General features: G+C 48.5%; 1 protein-coding gene across 4 annotated transcripts in view; it reads left to right on the top strand.

Moving 5' to 3' along the window:
* The first annotated feature begins 622 nt into the window (after window positions 1-622).
* INSR (insulin receptor) overlaps window positions 623-21,275 on the top strand; it is a 145,624-nt gene continuing 124,971 nt past the window's right edge. For all 4 annotated transcript variants that reach the window (XM_086409498.1, XM_086409497.1, XM_086409496.1 and 1 more), the window contains exons 1-2: window positions 623-758; window positions 19,708-20,259. In XM_086409498.1, coding sequence (XP_086265624.1) covers window positions 659-758; window positions 19,708-20,259 — 652 coding nt within the window. In that variant the 5' untranslated portion in view covers window positions 623-658. The remainder of the gene's footprint in view (window positions 759-19,707; window positions 20,260-21,275) is intronic.

Below are 21,275 nucleotides of genomic sequence, written 5' to 3'. Positions count from 1 at the left end.
TCTGGGGCGCCCCCTCAGCTAAGGCGCGACGGGGGCCTCCAGCGCGGGGCCCAGGATAGGGAGACTGGCGGGCGGGCGGGGCGGCGCCTCCCCCCTGCCGGTCCTCCTTCCACCCTTCTCGGGCCTCTGCCGGGCGCCGAGTCCCTTCCGAGTCTAGATCCGCGCCGCCTTTTCCCGCGGCCCGAACGGGGCCCAGCTGACGGGCCGCGTTGTTTACGGGCCGAGCAGCCCTGGCTCCCGCCGCCTGCCCGCCACCCGCCAGCCCAGGTGCCCGCCCGCCTGTCCGCACGTCCGTTTGTCCGCGCGTCCGAAGATCGGAGCTCCGGAGCGCTCGGGGCCAAAAGCCTAGAGTCAGGGGGGCAGAGCGCGGGGCTCCGGGCCCTAAGATCGTCGGGACGGGGGCCCGGGCCGCGGGGGCCCGGAGTCGGGACCGTCTCCACCCGGCCGCGCTGCCGGATTCGTAGCGGCGGAGGCCGCGCGCCCCTCCCGGGGCCGTTTCTAGAGTCCTCCCAGGCGCAGGCTGCGGGACCTTGGGCGGCCCGCGTGGAAGAGAAGGACGCGCGACCCCCAGCCCCTCTGGGGCGGCCGCTTCGTAGCATGCACCCCGCCAGCCAGCGCCTCGCGCTCTGATCCTTCGGCACTCCGCGCTCCCGCAGCCATGGGCGCCGGGGGCGGGAGGGGGGCGGCAGCCGTGCTGCTGATGGTGGTCGTCGCCGCGCTGCTGGTGGGCGCCGCGGGCCACCTGTACCCTGGAGAAGGTGAGTCTGGGGGGTCCCGGAGTGGGCGGGAAGCCGCGCAGCTGGGGAGGGTACCCTTTGCCAAAATGGAACCACCCCCCGTTGTGGACGGAGTGCAGTCCTCCGTCGGAGGGCTGGTGGCCCGGACGGTTTCTCCGGCCTCGCGGGGGGCGGGAAGCCGCTGACCTTGGCCTTTGCCCGCCTGGGCTAGCGGCTCCAAGACCCGCATGCGGCCCCGGGCTGCAGGAACCTTGCCCTAGTGCCCGCCCTTCTGCGGGCGCCTCTCCCGAGAGCGCTCCTCAAACCCCCGTGTCTGGGCCTCTCCGAGCCCACCACCTGGCTCCAGAGACGGGACACACGTCCTCTCTGGGTCGCCTCCGAGAAGTAGGGTCATCGGACACTCTCGGACAGCCAAATGCCCCGGGCACAGACGGTTTGGAGTGAGAATCGAGGGTGACTGACTGAAGGCAGGGTGGTCCGTTGGGATCCCAGCAGCTTGGTGACGCTACCCCAGGGGCCGAGGAAGTGTAGAACCCGCCCCTTTCTTTCTGGTATCTAGACCCACGGCTACCCCTGACTTCAGTTCCATGTTTATACTCTGGAATTCTGTTTCCAGATGTCGGAGGCAAGCTCTAGCCCTTGGCAACAGCGCAGCTGTAGTAGCAGTAGTGTCGGCTTTTATGATTATTATAGCTAGTGTCGCCAGATGCCTCGGGCTGGCCGGTCTTATCTCTCTGGATCTCTGCCGCAGCCCGTGGAGGCTGATACTGCTGTTGGGCCATTTCATAGAGGAGTAAACTGAGGCTCAGGAAGGACACAGAATTCACTTGCCCCAGAATCAGAGCTAGAGAGAAGACAAACCTCTCTGGTGGTGCCAGGGCCCAGGGCTCTGCCCAGCTGCCCATGCCCCAGGAACCCCTGGTAACCTCCCTCCTCCACCCTTTTACCTGTCGGCTGGGCAGGTCTCTAACCTGTGGTCAGCCCAAGCACCCCGTCCCCTCTGCCTTCTCAAGTCTCCCTCCTCAAGTCTCCCTCATGAGTGTCCCTGGGCTAGCAGCTCCCTGGTATGGGGAGAGGGGCAAGTCCCAGCATTTTCCTTGGGCTTGACAGCAGGTCTTTCTGGCTGCAGGTCAAGGATGGAAAATCCTTGAAGAGAATATAACTGGGGTTTCCCACCATGATGGCGGAGGCCCTGCTTTCAAAATATGCGTTGGGTTACTTCTTCAGATTTCTCCATAAAAGGAAATCAGTCCCGATGAGGAAGGGGTCAGGCAGGGAAGGAGCAGAAGTTCCTGAGTTGCCTGTCAGTGAGTGGGGATGCACGAGAAAGCATGTGGGGGCTCTGGAGTTGACAAACCGGGTTTGTGGAGCACCTTTGCCAATTAGGCGAGTCTCCAAGCACTGAGTGCCTGGTATACAGTGGGTGCTCCTCCAAGGAAGGGTAGCAGTGGATTTAGGCTCTTGTTTAAAAAAACAGAAACCCAGACCAGCTGTTAGATCTGTATCAGGCTTTGCACGTCCATGCCCATGTGTGTCTGTGTGTGCGTGCACACCTGTATATGTATGTGATTCCTTGCTCCTCTGTTCCTGGTAGCTTTAGTAATTAATAGTGGATTTGTGCCTGGGCTGGCTTTTCTGGTGGCTCAGATGGTAAAGAATCTGCCTGTAGGAACCTGGGTTTGATCCCTGGATCGGGAAGGTCCCCTGGAGAGGGGAATGGCTATCCACTCCAGTATTCTTGCCTGGAGAATCTCATGGACAGAGCCTGGTGGGCTACAGTCCATGGGGTCCCAAAGAGTCCGATACGACTGAACGACTTTCACTTTCAGGGGTCAGTGAATGGATTTACTACTTCTTACATGTTTATAGTTTCCACGAGGGAGAGGCTTATGTTTCTTTTGTTCACTGCCACAGTTCCAGAGTCTAGAGCAGCCCCTGACACCTAGTAGATGTTTGATAAATTTATTTTGACTGTGCTGGGTCTTCATTGCTGTGCTGGGCTTTTCTCTGGGTGTGAGGATCGAGGCTACTCTCTAGTTGCTGTGCATGGGCTTCTCATTCCGGTGGCTTCTCTTGTTGTGGAGACCAGGCTCTAGGGTACGCGGGCTTCAGTAGTTGTGGCACGTGTGCTCAATAGTTGTGGGTCCCTGGCCCTAGAGCACAGGCTCAGCAGCTGTGGCCCTCGGGCTTAGCTGCTCTGCAGCACACGGGATCTTCCCACACCAGAGGTCGAACCCCTGTCCTCAGCGTTGGCAGGCGGATTTGTCACCCTTGGATCACCAGGGAAGTCCTAAATATTTGTTCTAGATTCAACTCCTATCCTTCCTGTTCTCCCCAGGAGTCCAAGTCATGGCTCCTTTATTCTCCAGATAAAACCTAACTGCCACAAATATAAGCAAAGGCTCCGCAGGCGCTATTCTACACACTCTGCATTGATAATCTCGATTAATCCTCGCCACAGCCCTCTGAAGTAAGGTTTATCCTCCATTTCGAAGGTGAGGAACTTGGATGAGGTGGCAGTGCTGAGATGAGAAGCCCGGTTTGTTAATAAAAGGTTTCTTAACAGAAGGTTCTTCTTGGGACTCTGAGCCTCCCCGCCCTAACCCCTGTGGTGTAAAGGTTAACAAAATACTCTCGAATAAATGACATGTGATGCCCTTCAGAGGTTTGGGGTGGGGTAAGGAACTTTCCGGATCGTTGGTTAATCTCCAGCAGCAAGCAGTGTGGCATTCTGTCTGGGGTGGGGGTGGGGTCGAGGGAGATCAGTGGGATTTTGAAGGACTGAGGACTCTCTCCTCAATGTCACGTGGGATGTGCCAGCCCATTTCATCCCCCCTGTGGAGTCTCTGTGGCTTGGCTGAACTGGGCAGTGGTTTTCCCTCCCATGTCTCCTTGGGTTGACCCACTCTGGCCCGAGATGACCCAGGAGCACTGCAAAGTCAGAGAATGAAGGCAAAGTGGGATTAATTATAGTGGAAACTGAATCTTGGCGGGGGCAGTGAATTGATGAGTTGAGGTGCTAGTTGTTGCTTTTGGATCCCCCTTACATCTCGAAGGTGGAATCTAGTGTGTCTCTTGTGGGTTCTCCGGTGCACTCCGGGACCCTCAGAGCAGAACTTCTGCTCTCTGGGTCAGTTCTCTGAGGTTCTTCCTAGTCTTTGCTTCCCTCTTAGTGACCTGCCTCTCGACCCTGCCCTGCTCATTCATAGAGGTTACTGGGGGCGAGCCTCACCCCGAGGGACCCCACCTCACTCCACTTCCTCGTTGACATCCTTTATTTTTTGGCTAGAATAGACCTTCTCAATTTCCATGCTCTTGATCTATGAGGTTGGATAGTTCTTGGTTGCAGGGGGTTGTCTTGTGTATCTTAAGATGTTGCTCACTGTCTGTGGTCTCTGACCAGTAGCAATGCCCCTCTCCAAGTCATGACCACTAAAATGTGTCTCCAGACACCACCAACTGTCCTCTGATTGAGAACCACTGCTTTTGGTGCTAGTGGTAAAGAACCTACCTGCCAGTGCAGGAGACACATGAGATGTGGGTTCAATCCCTGGATCAGGAAGATCCCCTGGAGGAAGGCATGGCAACCTGCTCCAGTATGCTTGCCTGGGAAATCTCATGGACAGAAGACACTGGCAAGCTGCAGTCGATGGGGTCATAAAGAGTCAGACACGACTGAAGTGACTTAGTATGCAGGACACTTATCCACTTAGGTCCCCTCCTCTCTCCTCTCTGTTCAGGGATCTCCATCTGCCTGGGAGCCTTGTTCTTTTCAGCCTCAATACTCCCCAGGGCCCCGCTACCCACCACCCACCTTTTGCCTTCCTCTGTCAAGCCTCCCCCAACTGCTGATGGGCACTCATCACCCTTGCTCTCTCACTTTTCACCCACTGCTCTGCCCACAGCATCTGGCTTGTGTCTCCGTTGCTTTGCCCATGGTGCTAGCAAAAGTCGTTCCTCACCTACCAATGGCAGCCTCACCCCAGCTGACTTCTCTGGGTTTTGCTTTCCCTCTCCTGGTGAGTTTTCACCTGTACCTGGCTCCTCCCATTCTCTCTCTTCTTTTCCTCTGCTCCTTTTCTGGGCTTATTATCTTGGTCTGCATCGACGGCCATTCCCTACTCTGACTCTCTCTCTCACGCTCACTTGTTAATTTATATGTGGTCAAAGTCTTTAGAACAGGGGTCAAACCCTGCCCGCCCACGCCTGTTTTTGTAAATAAAGTTTTATTGGCAAGCCGCCATGCCCGTTGGCTCAGGCGTCCTCTATCACTGCTTTCGTGCTGTAAGGGCAGAGTTGAACGGTTGCGATCGCGTGGCTCCCAACAATATTTACACTTGGGCCCTTTCCAGAGAAAGTTTGCCGACTTTGGATTTAGAACAAACTCCTTGAGGATAGTTATGACATGCCTCATAGCTTGTGTGGTCCTGGTTCGACTTTGAATGAATCAAGTTAAATGAAACGCTCAGGAAAAACACTGTGTTTTTCCCTTTACAGAGCAAGCCTTATTAAAGAAACTGATATCATTTGCTGTGCTGAATGTATGGGCTCTGATGGTGAGAAAATAACAGTGATGTTCCTTCTTTGGGTGTGTGTGTGTGAGAGATCTTTGGGTTTATTTGTTTAAACCGTCTTCTTGGCATCGAGTGAGGACTCTGTGCTATCAGCCCTGTCTCTAGTGCCAAGAGAAAGTGGTATCTGCTGGGAGATACCACTTGTGGGGACCTCTTGAGAACCCCTTATGTAAATTTCTATGAAGAACACAGTGGGAGTGACTCGCTTTATGTTTTGCGATTGGATCATACTTATGGTTTTTAAATTAAAATAATAACTGCATTCTCATTGCAAAAGAAAAATTGCACAAGTTTAGAGGGGGAAACAATAAAAGTTCCGTTTTGTCCCTAAAACCATTGTATTTCTGTCTTGGGAGATGACTACGCTGTGTTTGGGCTTCCCAGTGGCTCAGTGGCAAAGAACGCACCTGCCGATGCAGGAGACACAGGTTTGATCCCTGGGTCGGGAAGATGCCCTGGAGAAGGAAATGGCAACCTACTCCAGTATTCCTGCCTAGATAATCCCATGGACAGAGGAGCCTGGCAGGTTCAGTCTCCTGGGGTCACAAAGAGTCAGACATGCCTGAGGTTGTACATGCACACACGCACACCTACATACATATACATAGGTGTGTGTCCTATTTTGGTGTGTATCTTTTTGATTTAAATATTTATTTATTTATTTGGCTGCTTCAGGTCTTAGTTGTGGTGCACGGGCTTCTCTCTAGTTGTGGCATATGGGCTCGAGAGCCGGGGGTTTCAGTAGCTGTGGCACATGGGCTTAGCTGCCCAGCAGCATGTGGGACCTTAGTTCTCCCAACCAGGGATCAAATCTGCATCCCCTGCATTGGAAGGCAGATTCTTAACCAGTGGACCTCCAGGGAAGTCCCTGTTTGGTGTGGATCTTTAAATATTTTTATTATAAAAATGGTGGTACAGTAAATCTGACTTTTTTTGGTGCGTACAGTTTTTGCATTTTAATCCCTGCATAGAATTGTGTAGCTGTCCCCACAGTTAGGACACAGAAGTGTCCCATCTACCACCACCCAAACTCCTTCTCCTGCTAAGTCGCTTCAGTCGTGTCCAACTCTGTGCGACCCCATAGACGGCAGCCCACCAGGCTCCCCTGTCCCTGGGATTCTCCAGGCAAGAACCCTGGAGTGGGTTGGCATTTCCTTCTCCAATACATGAAAGTGAAAAGTGAAAGTGAAGTCACTCAGTCACGTCCGACTCCTAGCGACCCCATGGACTGTAGCCTACCAGGCTCCTCCATCCATGGGATTTTCCAAGCAAGAGTACTGGAGTGGGGTGCCATTGCCTTCTCCGCAAACTCCTTCTAGCCACCCCTTTATTGTTATGCCATCCCTACCTCAAACCCCTGGCAACATTTTGCATCCCTAAATGGCAACCCACTCCAGTACTCCTGCCTAGAAATTTCCATGGATGGAGGAGCCTGGTGGGCTACAGTCCATGGGGTCGAAAAGAGTCGGACACGACTGAGCGACTTCACTTTCACTTTCTTTAAAGAAGATTTTATTTTAAATGGCTGCCTTTAGAGACATTCAACAGAGAAGGCAATGGCACCCCACTCCAGTACTCTTGCCTGGAAAATCCCATGGGTGGAGGAGCCTGGTAGGCTGCAGTCCATGGGGTTGCTAAGAGTCGGACACAACTGAGTGACTTCACTTTCACTTTTCACTTTCATGCATTGGAGAAGGAAATGGCAACCCACTCCAGCGTTCTTGCCTGGAGAATCCCAGGGACGGGGGAGCCTGGTGGGCTGCCGTCTATGGGGTCGCACAGAGTTGGACACGACTGAAGTGACTTAGCAGTTTTCCCTAGACTTTTAAAAGTGTCTTAATTCCTGCCACTTCCCTGGTGGCCCAGTGGCTAAGACTTCATATTCCCAAGGCAAAGGGCCTGGGTTTGATCCCTGGTCAGGGACTTAAGGTCCCACATGCTGTAACCAAACATCCCACAAGCCACAATTAAGACCCAGGGCAGCCAAATAAATGAATAAATATTTTTAATAAGTATCTTATATTGGATCAATAGTCTTAAGCTTGAAAACTTCATTACTCATAAGATACTCATTTTTTCTGGATTCCATATTTGTGAATTCACCTATTTGTGAAAATTTATTTGGCATCCCCGGTGGCTCAGATGATAAAGAATCCACCTGCAGTGTGGGAGACCTGGGTTTGATCCCTGAATTGGGAACATCCCCTGGAGGAGGGAATGGCAACCCACTCCAGTATTCTTGTCTGGAGAATCTCCATGGATAGAGGAGCCTGGCAGGCTGCAGTCCATGGGGTCGCAAAGAGTCAGACACGACTGAGTGACTAAGCACAGTAAAGCACATTTGTAATTCCAAAATAAATACTCAGAGCTTTAATTGTTATTCCTGGACATGCACCAGGAGGCACAAGTGGCAAAAAATTGGGATCATCTGACAGGCCTGTTCCAGCTCAGATCGAACAAGGTGACATCTTACCTTCTTGTCGCATCTCTCCTGGTGTGGATTCATAAATCCCCAAGGATTAAGACAAACATCCTTAAAAATTTTTTTAATTGAAGTATACTTGGTTCACAATGTTGTGTTAGTTTCTGGTGTACAGCAAAGTAATTCAGGTCTATACATGTGCACATTTGTTCAGTCTCTCCATCGTGTCCCACTCTTTGCAACCCCATGGACTGTAGCCCGCTAGGCTCCTCTGTCCGTGGGATTTCCCAGGCAAGAATACTGAAGTGGGTTGCCATTTCCTCCTCCAGGGGATCTTCCTGACCCAGGGATCAAACCCACGTCTCCTGCATTGGCAGGTGGAGTCTTTACCACTGAGCCACCTGGGAAACCCTTGAGAGATGAGAGATGGCAGAGAGCCCCTAGCTGTTGTTTCAAGGAGCAGGGAGGTCCTCCTGTGTTCTGCTGACCCTGGTGCTGAGCCATTCCCCAGTGGCTGTCGGGGCTTCTAGAAACCTATTTTGTTTCCAGCAGAGTGAGATTCGTTCTGTGTTGCCCAGTGCAGACTGGATATGAGTTCCAGGTGGAGTTCGAGGCAGACTGATGAGGATTAAAATTTGATGTCAAATCAGAGCCTTTCTTTCGATTCATTCAGGGGATGGTGTCCCATCAGGTTGAGAGGGTACCTTCTGTTTCATGTTCAGGAAGACCAGGCTGTTAACAGGAGGTGCTTGCTTCTCTCCCATGCCTTTGTGAGAAGGTGGAAAACATAGGTACTTTCAAAAAACTGTGTTTATTAAGAGTGCGGGAAAAGGTAGTGGTTGGACACAAATGGATAAAGAAAGCAGGGCTCCCCTTGTTTTCTGATGGCCTTTCTGTGACTTCTTGTTGCTAATCTGTTTTCAACCATGGATCTGGTTTCCTTGCAGGAGATTAGAAAATGGATAAATTCTCACCGAGACGTTTCTTCCTAATTATATCCAGTTACATGGTATTGAAGACATCTGCTACTTTTTTGTTGTTGTTGTTCTTACAAGTCTTCTCTTGGTTTTCTTGTTTAAAACTTTGTAATTTATTTTTGACTGCACTGGGTCTTCATCGTTGCATGTGGGCTACTCACTAGTTGCCCTGCGCTGGCTTCTCATCGAAGCGGCTTCTCTAGTTGCGGAGCACAGGCTCTAGGGTGTGCAAGCTTCTGCAGTTGCAACACTTGGGTTCAGTAGTTGCTCCACGGCGCGTGGGATCATCCCGGACCAGGGATCAAACCTGTGTCCCCTGCATTGCCAGGCTGATTCCAAGAAAAGTTCCAAGACTTCTCTTGGTATTTTTGTCCAGTGTCTTTTGTGGCATCATCTGTACACATGAGGAGGTAGGACTCTTGAAATGGCATGGAAGCCCCTTGTAACCTTGTGGTTTGATGGGTGATGTCCTTGGGGTGGTCTATACAGAGGTATGGAACTGACTGGAGGGATTAGCCTAGCTGTTCTGGAGCTTTCAGAGAAGCTTGTGGGAGATATGGGTGTCAGGGTGACTGTGGGTCTTTGGTCCTCTCTCTGGTTCCCTGGTCTTAAATACTGTGCTCTCCAGACCTCCCATACCCCTTCCATCCTTTTATCCTCTTGATTTTAGCACATACTGCCATCACTTCTGCCTGCATCCACCCCTCTCCCCAAGCTCCGGGTCTACATCTTTCCATCACCCGCTGGATCCACATCCCAGAGCATCCCCAAGGCCCCCACAGACTCACTGTACCCCAGTCTGAGCCTGCTGTCCTTGCCACTGGTTCTATCTGGCCCTCTCCAGGTTCATCAAACAATGGTGCCTCACCCCCTACCTCCCTGGGGACCGAGTCCCTGTTGATGCTGGTTCCTTAGATGACTCTGTGGTCTTGTCTGTTTCCTTTTGCACCCACCCCATGACAGGCCCCCTAGGCCAAGCCATAGAGGTGGTTCCAGAGTGCCCTGTCCAGTACCTTCTCTGCCCTACTACCAGAGAGATTTTTCCACTTGCTGCTTCGGTCCGACTACAGCTGCCAGCTCAATCAGCCCATCCCCCGGGCAGTTGAGCCTGGCCTTAGCTGGGCAGCATGTGGTCTCAACTCCCTGACTTCATGACTGCACTTCCTTGGGGTTCTCTCTTCTTTATGTGCTTGCGTTTGCTTCCTGTTCCCCAAGGACCTCTCTTCCTTCTTTTCACCCATGGATTCCTACTTTTTCCTCAAGGAACTGGGTCAGAGGCCTCCTTCCTCCCCTCTCTGGCTTCATCACCCACCCCATTCGCCTTCCCTTTCAGCACAGACTGGGTGTATCTTTCTGGGTCCCCACAGACATTGGTCTGCCCAGTGGAGGTGCATTCTAGTGAAACTCTGACTACACGGTAAATGAAACCGTACTCTAAGTGTGGGTCGGAGAAGGGCTTGGTACATGTTTGTCTAAAGTAGGAAGCAGTCTATCCCGGAGTGGGCAGGTCCTGGAAAGGAGGGGAAAAGAACTGTTGTGGTCTGAATTGCTATCTCCCCGCTCCCCATTCATGGGTTGAAACTTTAACTCCTCAATGTGGCTGTATTTGGAGATAGAGCTTTTAGGAGGTAATTAAGGTTAAATGAGGTCATGAGAGGGCAGTCCTAAACCAATAGGACTGTAGCCGCAGAACGAGGAGGGACTTCTCTGGTGGTCCAGTGGTTAAGACTCTGACTTCCCAATGCAGGGGTCCCAGGTTCGATCCTTGATCAAGGAACTAGATTCTACATGCCACAGCTAAAGATCACATGTGCTGGGACTAAGACCAGGTGGAGCCAAGTAAATTAAAAAACAAAACAACAACCAACAACCCCAAAGAAGGCAACTAATGGTATTGATCCTGGAACAGAGTGCTCAGAGGAACAGGTGGGGCTGGAGAGGTGACCCAGGTTGGGTAGACGGTATGTTTGTCTTACGTGAGTCCCTGACATATCCTTGGGGGCCTCATTTAAAATGCAGATTCACAGGCTGGGCTCCTAGAGACACTGATTCATTTGGTCCAGAGCTGGGCCTAAGAACCTGCATTTTAACATACACCACTCTCCCCCACCCCACCCCAGAATCACTCCAGGTGATTCTGATGGTCCACAGAGAATTTTTATTAAAGGAAGGGATACTCTATTTTAAACAATATTTATTTATTTATTTATTTATGGCTGTGCTGGGTCTTCGTTGCTGTGTGGGCTTTTTTTGCTCGTTTTGGTAAACAGAGGGTACTCTCCAGTCCCGGTGTGCAGACTTCTCATTACAGTGGCTTCTCTTGTTGCGAAGCATGGACTCTAGGGCGCTTGGGCTTTAGCCGTTGTGGCCCGTGGGCTCAGCAGTTGTGACTTCCGGGATCTAGAGCACAGGTTCAGTAGTTGTGACACATGGGCTTAGTTGCTCTGAGGCATGTGGGATCTTCCCAGATCAGGGATCGAACCTGTGCCTTCTGCATTGACAGGCAGATTCTTTACCACTGAGCCACCAGGAAAGCCCTCCACTGAATATTTTGAGAAATGCTGTGTAATGGCTAAGGACACAGGTGTGGGAATCCTAAGGACCTACGTGTGATAGGCTGAATTTTGTCCTTCCCCACAAACTCACATGCTGAAGTCCCAACCCTCTAACATCTCAGAATGTGACTGTCTTTGGAGATTGGGTCTTTAAAGAGGCAGTCAAGGTAAAATGAGATAACCAGCGTGGCCTCTAAGCTAATAAGTCATGTGCTCAGTCATGTCCTTCTCTTTGCGGCCCCATGGACTGCGGCCAGCCAGGCTCCTCTGTCCACGGGATTTCCCAGGCAAGAACACTGGAGTGGGTTGCTGTTTCCTCCTGCAGGGGATCTTCCTGACCCAGGGATCGAATCCACATCTCCTGCACTGGCAGGTGGGTTCTTTAGCAGTGAGCCACCTGGGAAGCCCATTTGCTGATAAGACTGATGTCTTTATAAGAGGAGATTGGGATGCAGACACACCCAGAGAGCGAGTGAGGATGCAGGGAGAAGACGGCCATCTACAAGCCAAGGAGAGAGGCTTCAGAAAGGATCAGTTCTGCTGACATCTTAATCTCGGACTTCTGGCCTCCAGAATTGGGAGAAAATAATTTCCTCTTGTTTAAGCCACCTGGTCTGTGGTCATTGGTTAGGGATGGCACAGTAGACTAATATGCTGGGTTTAAATCCCAGCTCTGTCTCCTTCTGGCTTCATGACCTTGAGGAGGACATGTTTCTTTCCGAGCCTCAGTTTCTTTCCTCTTTGAGGAAATCTGTCTTGGTGACAGTTTGCCTGTTGCCCAGACCCCAGTCTTGTGCATCTCCCACCTCAGGGTATTTACTGCCCTTCTGTGTCCAGCCATTTCCAGAAGAATCCATCTCACACACTTTCGTTGTTGTTGTTCAGTTGCCAAGTCATGTTCAATTCTTTGAGACCCCACGGACTGCAGCACACCAGGCTTCCCGGTCTGTCACCATCTCCTGGAGTTCGCCCAAGTTCATGTCCATTGAATCAGTGATGATGTCCAACCATCTCATCCTCTGTCATCCCCTTTTCCTCCCGCCCTCGATCTTTCCCAGCATCAGGGTCTTTTCCAATGAGTCAGCTCTCTGCAAGAGATGGACAGAGTATTGGAGCTTCAGCTTTAGCATCAGTGCTTCCAGTGAATATTCAGGGTTGACTTTCTTTAGGATTGACTGGTTTGATCCCCTTGCAGTCCAAGAGACTCTCAAGAGTCTTCTCCAGCACCACAATTCAAAAGCATGAATTCTTCAGCACTCAGCCTTCTTTATGGTCCAACTCTTATATCTGTACATGACTACTGGAAAAACCATAGCTTTGACGATATAGACCTTTGTCAGCAAAGTGATGTCTCTGCTTTTTAATATGCTGTCTAGGTTTTGGCTGAAGTCAGTTTTAAGAGCCAGACTTAAAAGCAGTCAGGTGGAGACTCATAAGGGTATCTGGTACCTCGGTGTGCCCAAGTTATAATTTCTGAAGGGAATAAATCTGGGAATTGGTTCCAAGTAGCTTGGAGTGAAGAACTGATGCGTGTATGTGGCCGGACGCTGGTTCTCCTCTATTCTTCCTACCCTTCATCACATGATTATCATCATTTATAGATGAGGAAACTGAGGCACACAGAGATTAAATATATGACTCAGGATCATACTGTTGGCAGGTGCCCACGCTGGAGTGGGAGGGCAGATCTGTTGGGTTTCTCTCTCTCTGTCTCTCTTTAAAAAAATTATCTATCTATTTTTGGCTGCACCAGCTCTTAGCTGTGCCACACAGGGTCTTCCATCTTTGTTGAGGCACGCAGGATCTTTACTTGTGGCATGTGAACTCTCAGTTGCCATGTGTGGGATCTAGTTCCCTGTTCAGGGATGGAACCCAGGCCCCCTGGACTGGGAGTGTGGAGTCTTAGCCACTGGGCCACTAGGGAAGTTCCCAGATCTGTTGGGTTTCTAGTGTGCCCTGAAACTGGTGTGGGTGGTGGCCTGACACCTGAACCCAAGACTTGTTGGCTAGGACTCCTGAATTTTGGAAGAAGCAGTGTTAAGACCGGAAAGAATGCAGAGAGGAACATGTGGCCCCGGAAGAGGCCACCAGGGAGCATTTGAAGAATGTCTGAAGAATGTACAGGCTTGAAAGCAAAAAGTATAACTCTTAGCATTGTAAAGAAGTTTCAGAATCTTCTAGACCTCTCCCTCCCAGATCCTCAGTACTTATTTGCCGTTTCCATGGTGACAAGAAAACCAGGGGAGAGGGGACACTTTCCAAGATGGCTCTTGTATCCATCTTCTCTCCAACTGAAAAATTATAGATTCTTCTGGCCAAGAGGGGAACTCCAAGACTAGCACTGTCTGCTTTGATGGAAATAGTCTATAGTTGCATATCCAATATGGTGGCTACTATCCACATGGTGCTCTTGAAATTGTGGCCAGGGCAAATAGATTTTTACTTTAATAGTTTGTATAGTCAAAGCTGTGGTTTTCCCGTAGTGATGTATAGATGTGAGAGTTGGACCATGATGAGGGCTGAGTGCTGAAGAATTGATGCTTTTGAATTGTGGTGCTGGAGAAGACTCTTTAGAGTCCCTTAGACTGCAAGGAGATCAAATCAGTCAACCCTAAAGGAAATCAATCTTGAACATTCATTGGAAGGACTGATGCTGAAGCTCTAGTACTTTGTCCACCTGATGCGAAGAGCCAACTCATTGGAAAAGACCCTGATGCTAGAAAAGATTGAAGGCAAAAGGAGAAGGGGGCAACAGAGGAAGAGATGGTTGGATGACATCACTGACTCAATAGACATGAGTTTGAGAAAATTCAGGGAGATAGTGGAGGACAGGGAAGCCTAGTGTGCTGCAGCCCATGGGGTCAAAAACCGTCGGATGCGACTTAGACTGAACAACAACAAACTTTAATTCATTGAAACGTAAATGTGAAAAAAGGAAACATAAAGTCTTGTTTAACTTTAGTTGATTGAAATGTCAGGAAATCAACACTTGATTCTGTTATTGAACAACTGTTTTTGGGAGGGATACAAAGAACCCTACATTTTCAATGACTCATTTTGTGGAATATGCATATACTGATTGAGTATTTCTGATCAAAATTTAGCATCTAAATTGAGAAATGTTGCAAGTGTATAATACACGTGGCATTTGGGAGGCATAACGTGAAAAAAAATCTTGTAGTTTTTTTTTTTTTTTTTAGTATTGCTTACATGCGGAAGTGAAATTTTTGGATATATTGGATTAAGTATATTTAATTTCAGTGTTTCTTTTTTACTTTTTTAGAGAAAATTTAAAGTTCTATCATGTTTCTATCAGATAAGGCTATTATAGACTCTACACACCCTGGTGACCTACAGCGATGAGCTGTAGCTTGCTGTCACTCTTGACCTTCCGATGAAGTAGGCAGAACAGAATAATTCTTATTGCTCTGTTTGTGTAGGTTTTAAGTCCTGGTGTCACCTCCTCCAGGAAGCCCTCCTTGACTGTCCCAGGCTTATTCAAGTAGCTTTTTTTTTTTTATGATTTCTTCTAGCCTTTGACACTGTCCTTACCTAACTGAGATATCCTCCTCAGTTATACCTTCAATTGATTTGAATAGTTAATAGCATCTACAGTCTCTGAGACCCAGGGCAGCCTGTATCCTATTCTTTTAAGCACTTCCAGTCCCTGGAACAGTGGAAACAGGTTTTCAGCCTGGTAGGCTGCAGTCCATGGGGTGGCTAAGAGTTGGACACGACTGAACGACTTCCCTTTCGCTTTTCACTTTAATGCATTGGAAAAGGAAATGGCAACCCACTCCAATGTTCTTGCCTGGAGAGTCCCAGGGACGGGGGAACCTGGTGGGCTGCTGTCTCTGGGGTCGCACAGAGTCGGACTTAGCAGCAGATAGATGCTGCAGGAGTGAACGAAGAAAGCCGTCTTTAGCAAGTTTCCTCCGGGTTGTCACCACATGGACATTATTTCATTGTTTCCTTATTTAAGTCACATTCACCTGCTTTTTCATTAGGTATGTTTTTGAAAAAACAGAGGTGGATAGACTGTAACATAGTAATAGCATAAACTTTGCCTTTAATTGCTGGGTTGAAATCTCAGTTACCCCTTACAACTCATTCTGTGTGAATCTTGACTTGCTCATCACAAAAATGGGCATGGACCATTTTGTTTATCTACTTCCTCTGGGATTAGTTTTAGAATTCATCAAGAGAGGACTTCCCTGGTGGTATAGTAGATAAGAATCCGCCTGCCAGTGCAGGGAATACGGGTTCGATCCCTGGTTTGGGAAGATTCCACGTGCCACAGGGCAACTGAGCTCGAGTGCCACAGTTACAGAGCCCCAGCTTTAGAGCCTCAGAGCCGCAACTACTGAGCCTGTGAGCCTAAGTCTGTGTCTGCAACAATAGAAGCCACCGCAATGAGAAGCCTGAGCACTGCAACTAGAGAGTAGCCCCTGCTCACCGCAACTAGAAAAAGCCCGTGCATAGCAATGAAGACGGAATGTAACCAAAACTTAAATAAATAATTTAAAAAAGAGAGACAGAGAACGTGCCTGCCAGAACATGACCAAGTGCTTCACATAAGTGAGTGTGTTAGCTGTCACCAGGATTGCCCTCCTCCCCTGATCCCCCTGGTCCTTCCCTATCTGTGTGTAGAGTGATGGTTAACCAGGTGCCACTTACTGAGGACCTGAAGCATCCTTCAGTTTCCCACCCAGAGGTATTAAAAACCAGTGCAAGATCCTACATATATTGTTGGCACCACTTCTAACATCCTCTGGGTATTTTCTGTCCCTGCAGTAAATGGCTCTATTGTCTTATACTAATAGGGACACATACGGCTTTAATGAGGAGAAGGAAATGGCAACCCACTCCAGTGTCCTTGCCTGGGAAATCCTATGGGCAGAGGAGCCTGGTGGGCTGCAGTCCATGGGGTAACAAAGAGTCGGACACGACTGAGCAGCTAAACTACCGCCACCACCACTATGGCTATAAGGACTTTAACTCAAGTCACTGGAGTCACTGGAGATTAAAAAATAAAGCAATTCTTTGTTGTCCCAGGTAGTTATAGTCATTTAATTTTTAAACAACAACTTTATTGAGAGCTAATTAAATACCATACAATTCACCTATTTAAAGTTTACCATTTAGAAGTTCTTCATACATTAGTACATTCACAGAATTGGGCAACCATCACTGTGATCAATTTAGAACATTTTCATCAGTCCTCCCAAAGAAATCCCATACTCTTTATCTGTCACTCCGCATTTCCCTCTCTCGAACCCCTTGAAACCACTAATCTACTTTCTATGGATTTGCCTATTCTGGATATTTCATGTAAATGGAATCATTCCACATGTGGTCTTTTGTGACTGGCTTCCTTCACTGAGCATCATGTTTTCAGGGTTCATCCCTTTTGTAACTGGTGTCAGGGTTTCCTCCTCTGTTATTGTTGAATAATCCTCCTCTGTATTAGACATGCTACAATTCATGGGTGTGTAGTGTTGGCTTGTTTCTCCCTTGCTGGTTATCATAAATAATGATGCTATGGACATTTGTATACACATTTCTGGTTGGACCTATGTTTTCATTTTACCTAGGAATGAAGTTTCTGGGTTATATGGTAACTCTTTGCTTAATCTTTTGAGGGGTTACAAGACTATTTTCCACAACGGCAGCTGAGCCATTTTCCATTCCCACCAGTAATGTACAGGGTTTTAATTTCTCCGCTTCTGTGTCAACTATTGTTATTGTCTGTCTTTTTAATTTGAGCCATCCTGGTGGGAGTGAAGTTGTATCTCACTGTGGTTTGGATTTACATTTCCCTGATGTTCAACAGCTGGTTAATCTTTGAATGCATGTTCATATCCGATTTCTCCCACAACTTGGGAAGGATGGTGTTTTTGTCTCTGCACCAATTTCAGAAGTGTGTGTGCGTGTGTGTGCAGGTAACATAGAGTTACGAGGCTCAGGCTTGAGAAGCCCAGACCTGTGACCAAGTCTAAGCTGTACACTGCCGGATATAGTACAGGACACCAAATTAAATTTGAATTTAATATAAACAATGAGTAATTTTTAAGGATAAGTATGTCCCAAACATTGCATGAGACAGACTTACCTAAAAAGTACTCCTTGCTTATCTGAAATTCAAATTTAACTGGGCGGTCTGCATTTTTTTCTAAACTTTTAATCAACTAATCTATGACTGTGCTGGGTCTTCATTACTCTTGGGCTTTTCTCCAGTTGCAGTGAGTAGGGGCTACTCTCTAGTTGCAGTTGAAGGGCTTCTCGTTGCAGTGGCTTCCCTTGTTGCAGAGCACAGGCTCTAGGCGCTCGGGCTTCAGTAGTTGCAGTTCCCGGGCTCTAGAGCACAGGCTTAATCGTTGTGGCGCATGGGGGCTTAGCTGCTCCAAGGCATGTGGGATCTTCCTGTACCAGGGATGGAACCCATGTCTCGTGCATTAGATGGCAGACTCTTTGCCACTGAGCCACCAGGGAAGCCCTGTCCTTCATTTTTATTTGCTAAATCTGGCAACCTTGAATGTTACTGGTGGGTCCTTGGCTGATTGGCTTTGCCTCTCAGAGTTTTCTCATCTGTGGGGTGCAGATGGAGCCTGTTGGAAGGGATCAAGGTACCTGTCTAGACAGACCTTTGTGTGTAGATGCTGTTGATGTGACTGAAGCTGGGAGCCTCAGACAAGGCTTGGGTGGCATGAGTGTGTGGTGTTGGAACTGATATCCTAGTCCTCTAGAAGGTGTCTCCCAACCTCTGACTGAGTGAGTGTGTGTGTTTTGGCAAGGAGAGGCTGTCTGAGGGATTCACATCTGATGAATGTTAACTCCAGTATAAGGAACACAGGAGGAGGGAAAGATCTAAATAAGTATATGGAGGAAAGGAAATCAAAGGAGCCTTCCTGGAGGAGGTGGCCTCTGAACTAGATCTTGAAGGATGATGAGCTGGATTTCAAAGTAGGGAGCTAAGGTGTAAAGAACTTTGACAGCCAAAGGGACTCGAGCTACTGTATTTAGAACAGTGGCCACTTGGTGCACATGTCTATTTCCATTCATACTAACTAAAGTGAAATCAAATACTCAGCTCCTCAGTCTTATATAAGCCGCATTTCAAGTGCTTGACAACCACGAATTGGCCGGTGGCTTCCATATGACCAGCACGTATGTAGAATATCTCTATTGTTGCCGAAGTACCTTTGGACTTTGTCAGAGTAAGGCAGGGGTCACCAGACTACCACCTCAAGGGAAAACACCAGCCCACAGCCTGCTTTGATAATAAAGGTTTATTGGAACACAGCCATAGCCACTCATGGTCTCTGGGCTGCTTTTGAGCTGTAACGACAGAGTGGAATAGTCTAAACAGAGACTGACCGCAAAGCAGAATGTATTTACTATCTGAGCCTTTATAGAAAATATTTGCCTACCCTGGTCTATGGGGATGAAAGCACAGAGCCTAGAGGTGACACTGTGATGCGTTTGGGAGACATAAACAACAAGAAAATGGCTGACATTAATTGAGCACCTACTGTGTGCCAGCCACTGCTTGGGTGTCTGCATTATTTCATTCCCTTCTCTTCATAGGTCATGTTATGGGAGGGGGGAGGTTTGGAAGGCCCTCTTGTAATTGGAGAGTCGTGGACAGGCCTGTTTTACATGGTGCCGGGGATGGAGGGGCAGAACCTTGAGAGCTGTGAGAGGGAAAGTGCAGGGTGCTGGAGAGCCATAGAGGGTGTCTGAGCAAGGGAGAGACCAACTGCAGGAGAATAGGTGTTCAGGGTGTTTGTACTGGGGAGATCAGACTCTCTGGGAAGCCCTTGACACACCTGGGTAAAAGGTGATTAGACTGTGGCTGCCTGCCAGGAGGGCGGGTTGGGAAGGAGAGTCAGGAAAATGAGAGAATTGACACAACACAGCCAGGTCTCCTTGCCTCATTTCTGATGTGGGCACCTTTATCCCCATAAATCCATTTCCTGAAGATGTTTCACATTGACTCACTGGGGATGGCTCCCCTTTCCCCTTCTGCACCTGCTGCATTACTCAACCCCCTGTAATCCCAGTGTCTCCTTTGCATCATATTTGATGTGATGGTTTTAAGGTTTCTAAACAGGTACCGCCAAAGGAATTATTACTCTTCAGGTTTTTTGCCTTTTGAGAGTAATTACTTAGGCATGGACACTTGACAGAGAAAACCACTGATGGGGGCTGGCTATAGAAGTCGTGGGGTTCAGTGCAGAATGAAATCTTGGGACCGCCTCACCCAAAAATGATTAAGGATTTCAAGACGGATGAGAGAACATTAAGCCCAGGGCAAGGCCGTTCTGAGCAGGCGTGGGACCCAGGTCACATGGCCACATGGCTGCCCTGCCACTCATTCTTATAAACCATCCATGGGATGTTTGCTCACTTGTCTTGCTCTCTGCTTGTTTGCACTTCCAGTGTGCCCCGGTATGGATATCCGGAATAATCTCACCCGGCTGCATGAGCTGGCCAACTGCTCAGTCATCGAAGGACATTTGCAGATTCTGTTGATGTTCAAAACGAGACCTGAGGACTTCCGAGACCTCAGTTTCCCCAAACTCATCATGATCACTGATTACTTGCTGCTCTTCCGGGTCTATGGGCTGGAGAGCCTGAAGGACTTGTTCCCCAACCTCACGGTTATCCGAGGCTCACGCCTCTTCTTTAATTATGCGCTGGTCATCTTTGAGATGGTTCACCTGAAGGAGCTTGGCCTCTACAACCTGATGAACATCACCCGGGGGTCTGTCCGCATTGAGAAGAACAATGAACTCTGCTACCTGGCCACCATCGACTGGTCTCGCATCCTGGATTCCGTGGAGGATAATTATATCGTGCTGAACAAAGACGACAATGAGGAGTGTGGGGACATTTGTCCAGGCACCGCCAAGGGCAAGACCAACTGCCCTGCCACTGTCATCAACGGGCAATTTGTGGAGCGGTGCTGGACACACAGCCACTGCCAGAAAGGTATGTCAGAGTTCTCTGGATTCTATACCATTTCTTGTGACTTGATTCATTAAAAAGATGCTGGAAGTGTTCACTAGCTCAGGTGGTGACAAACCTTGTTTTGCAAAGGCTCAGACAATAAATAAACTTTAAACTTTGCAGCCTATACAGTCTCTATTGCAACTACTTAACCCTGCTATTGGACCGAGGAAGCAGCCACCTGGCAACAATGGGCAATACATATACGGGCATGGCTGTGTTTCAATAAAACTTTATTTACAAAACCAAGCGGAGGGCCGGATTTTGCCAACACCTGAGCTAGCTGGTTGAATGTTCCTCTTGTTTGAGAGAGCCAGATGAGTATGGATTTTGCTGTCGAAAAAAGGAAATCTATTTCTTGTCTGATTTAAGATTGCTCATGGTAGGCATTTGGAAAAAGGAATGTGTAAAGGATAAAAACAAAGCAGCCATCCTTATTCCACGATTACTGGGGGTATTTCCCGCTAGTGGCTCTGTTGTGTCTGGATTTACTTAACTTTTCCTGTCATTGGGTATTTAAATTATTTCTAGTTTTCACAAAGAGGGTTGAACATTTTGGTATGGAAGCTTTATTGAGCATTTTTTTTGTTTTCCCCTTCAGATTTTGGTTTTCCAGAAGTTAAATTTCTGGGTCAAAGTTTCTTGATATTGATTGCCAAATAGCTTTCCGGAAATGTTGTACCAACGGGCACTCCTCCTAGCACTGGCTGAGAGGGAACACCTTGGCTAGCTTGGAGTGTTGTTTGAAAAATCTTTCATAATTTACTGGAGGGAGGAGCTGGTGTGTTGTCATTGTTTCTATTTGCATTTCTTTGATTGCTATCAGGGTTGAACCTTTTAAAACATGTTTATTTATCATTTAGGTTTTTTCTTCCTGTTCATATCCTTTGTCCATTTATCTTTCAGTGCCTTAGTGGTTTTTGAAATATTAATCTGCGTGTGGTTTTCATAGCAAAGACTGTTAACTTTTTGCCAATTACATTTTCAGATGTTTTTGT

Source organism: Bos grunniens, chromosome 7 (assembly GCF_055505025.1).
Source record: "Bos grunniens cultivar Pamir isolate PY7600 chromosome 7, Bosgru_T2T1.0, whole genome shotgun sequence".
NCBI classification, from domain to species: domain Eukaryota; kingdom Metazoa; phylum Chordata; class Mammalia; order Artiodactyla; family Bovidae; genus Bos; species Bos grunniens.
This window is presented reverse-complemented; position numbering and strand designations above follow the sequence as displayed.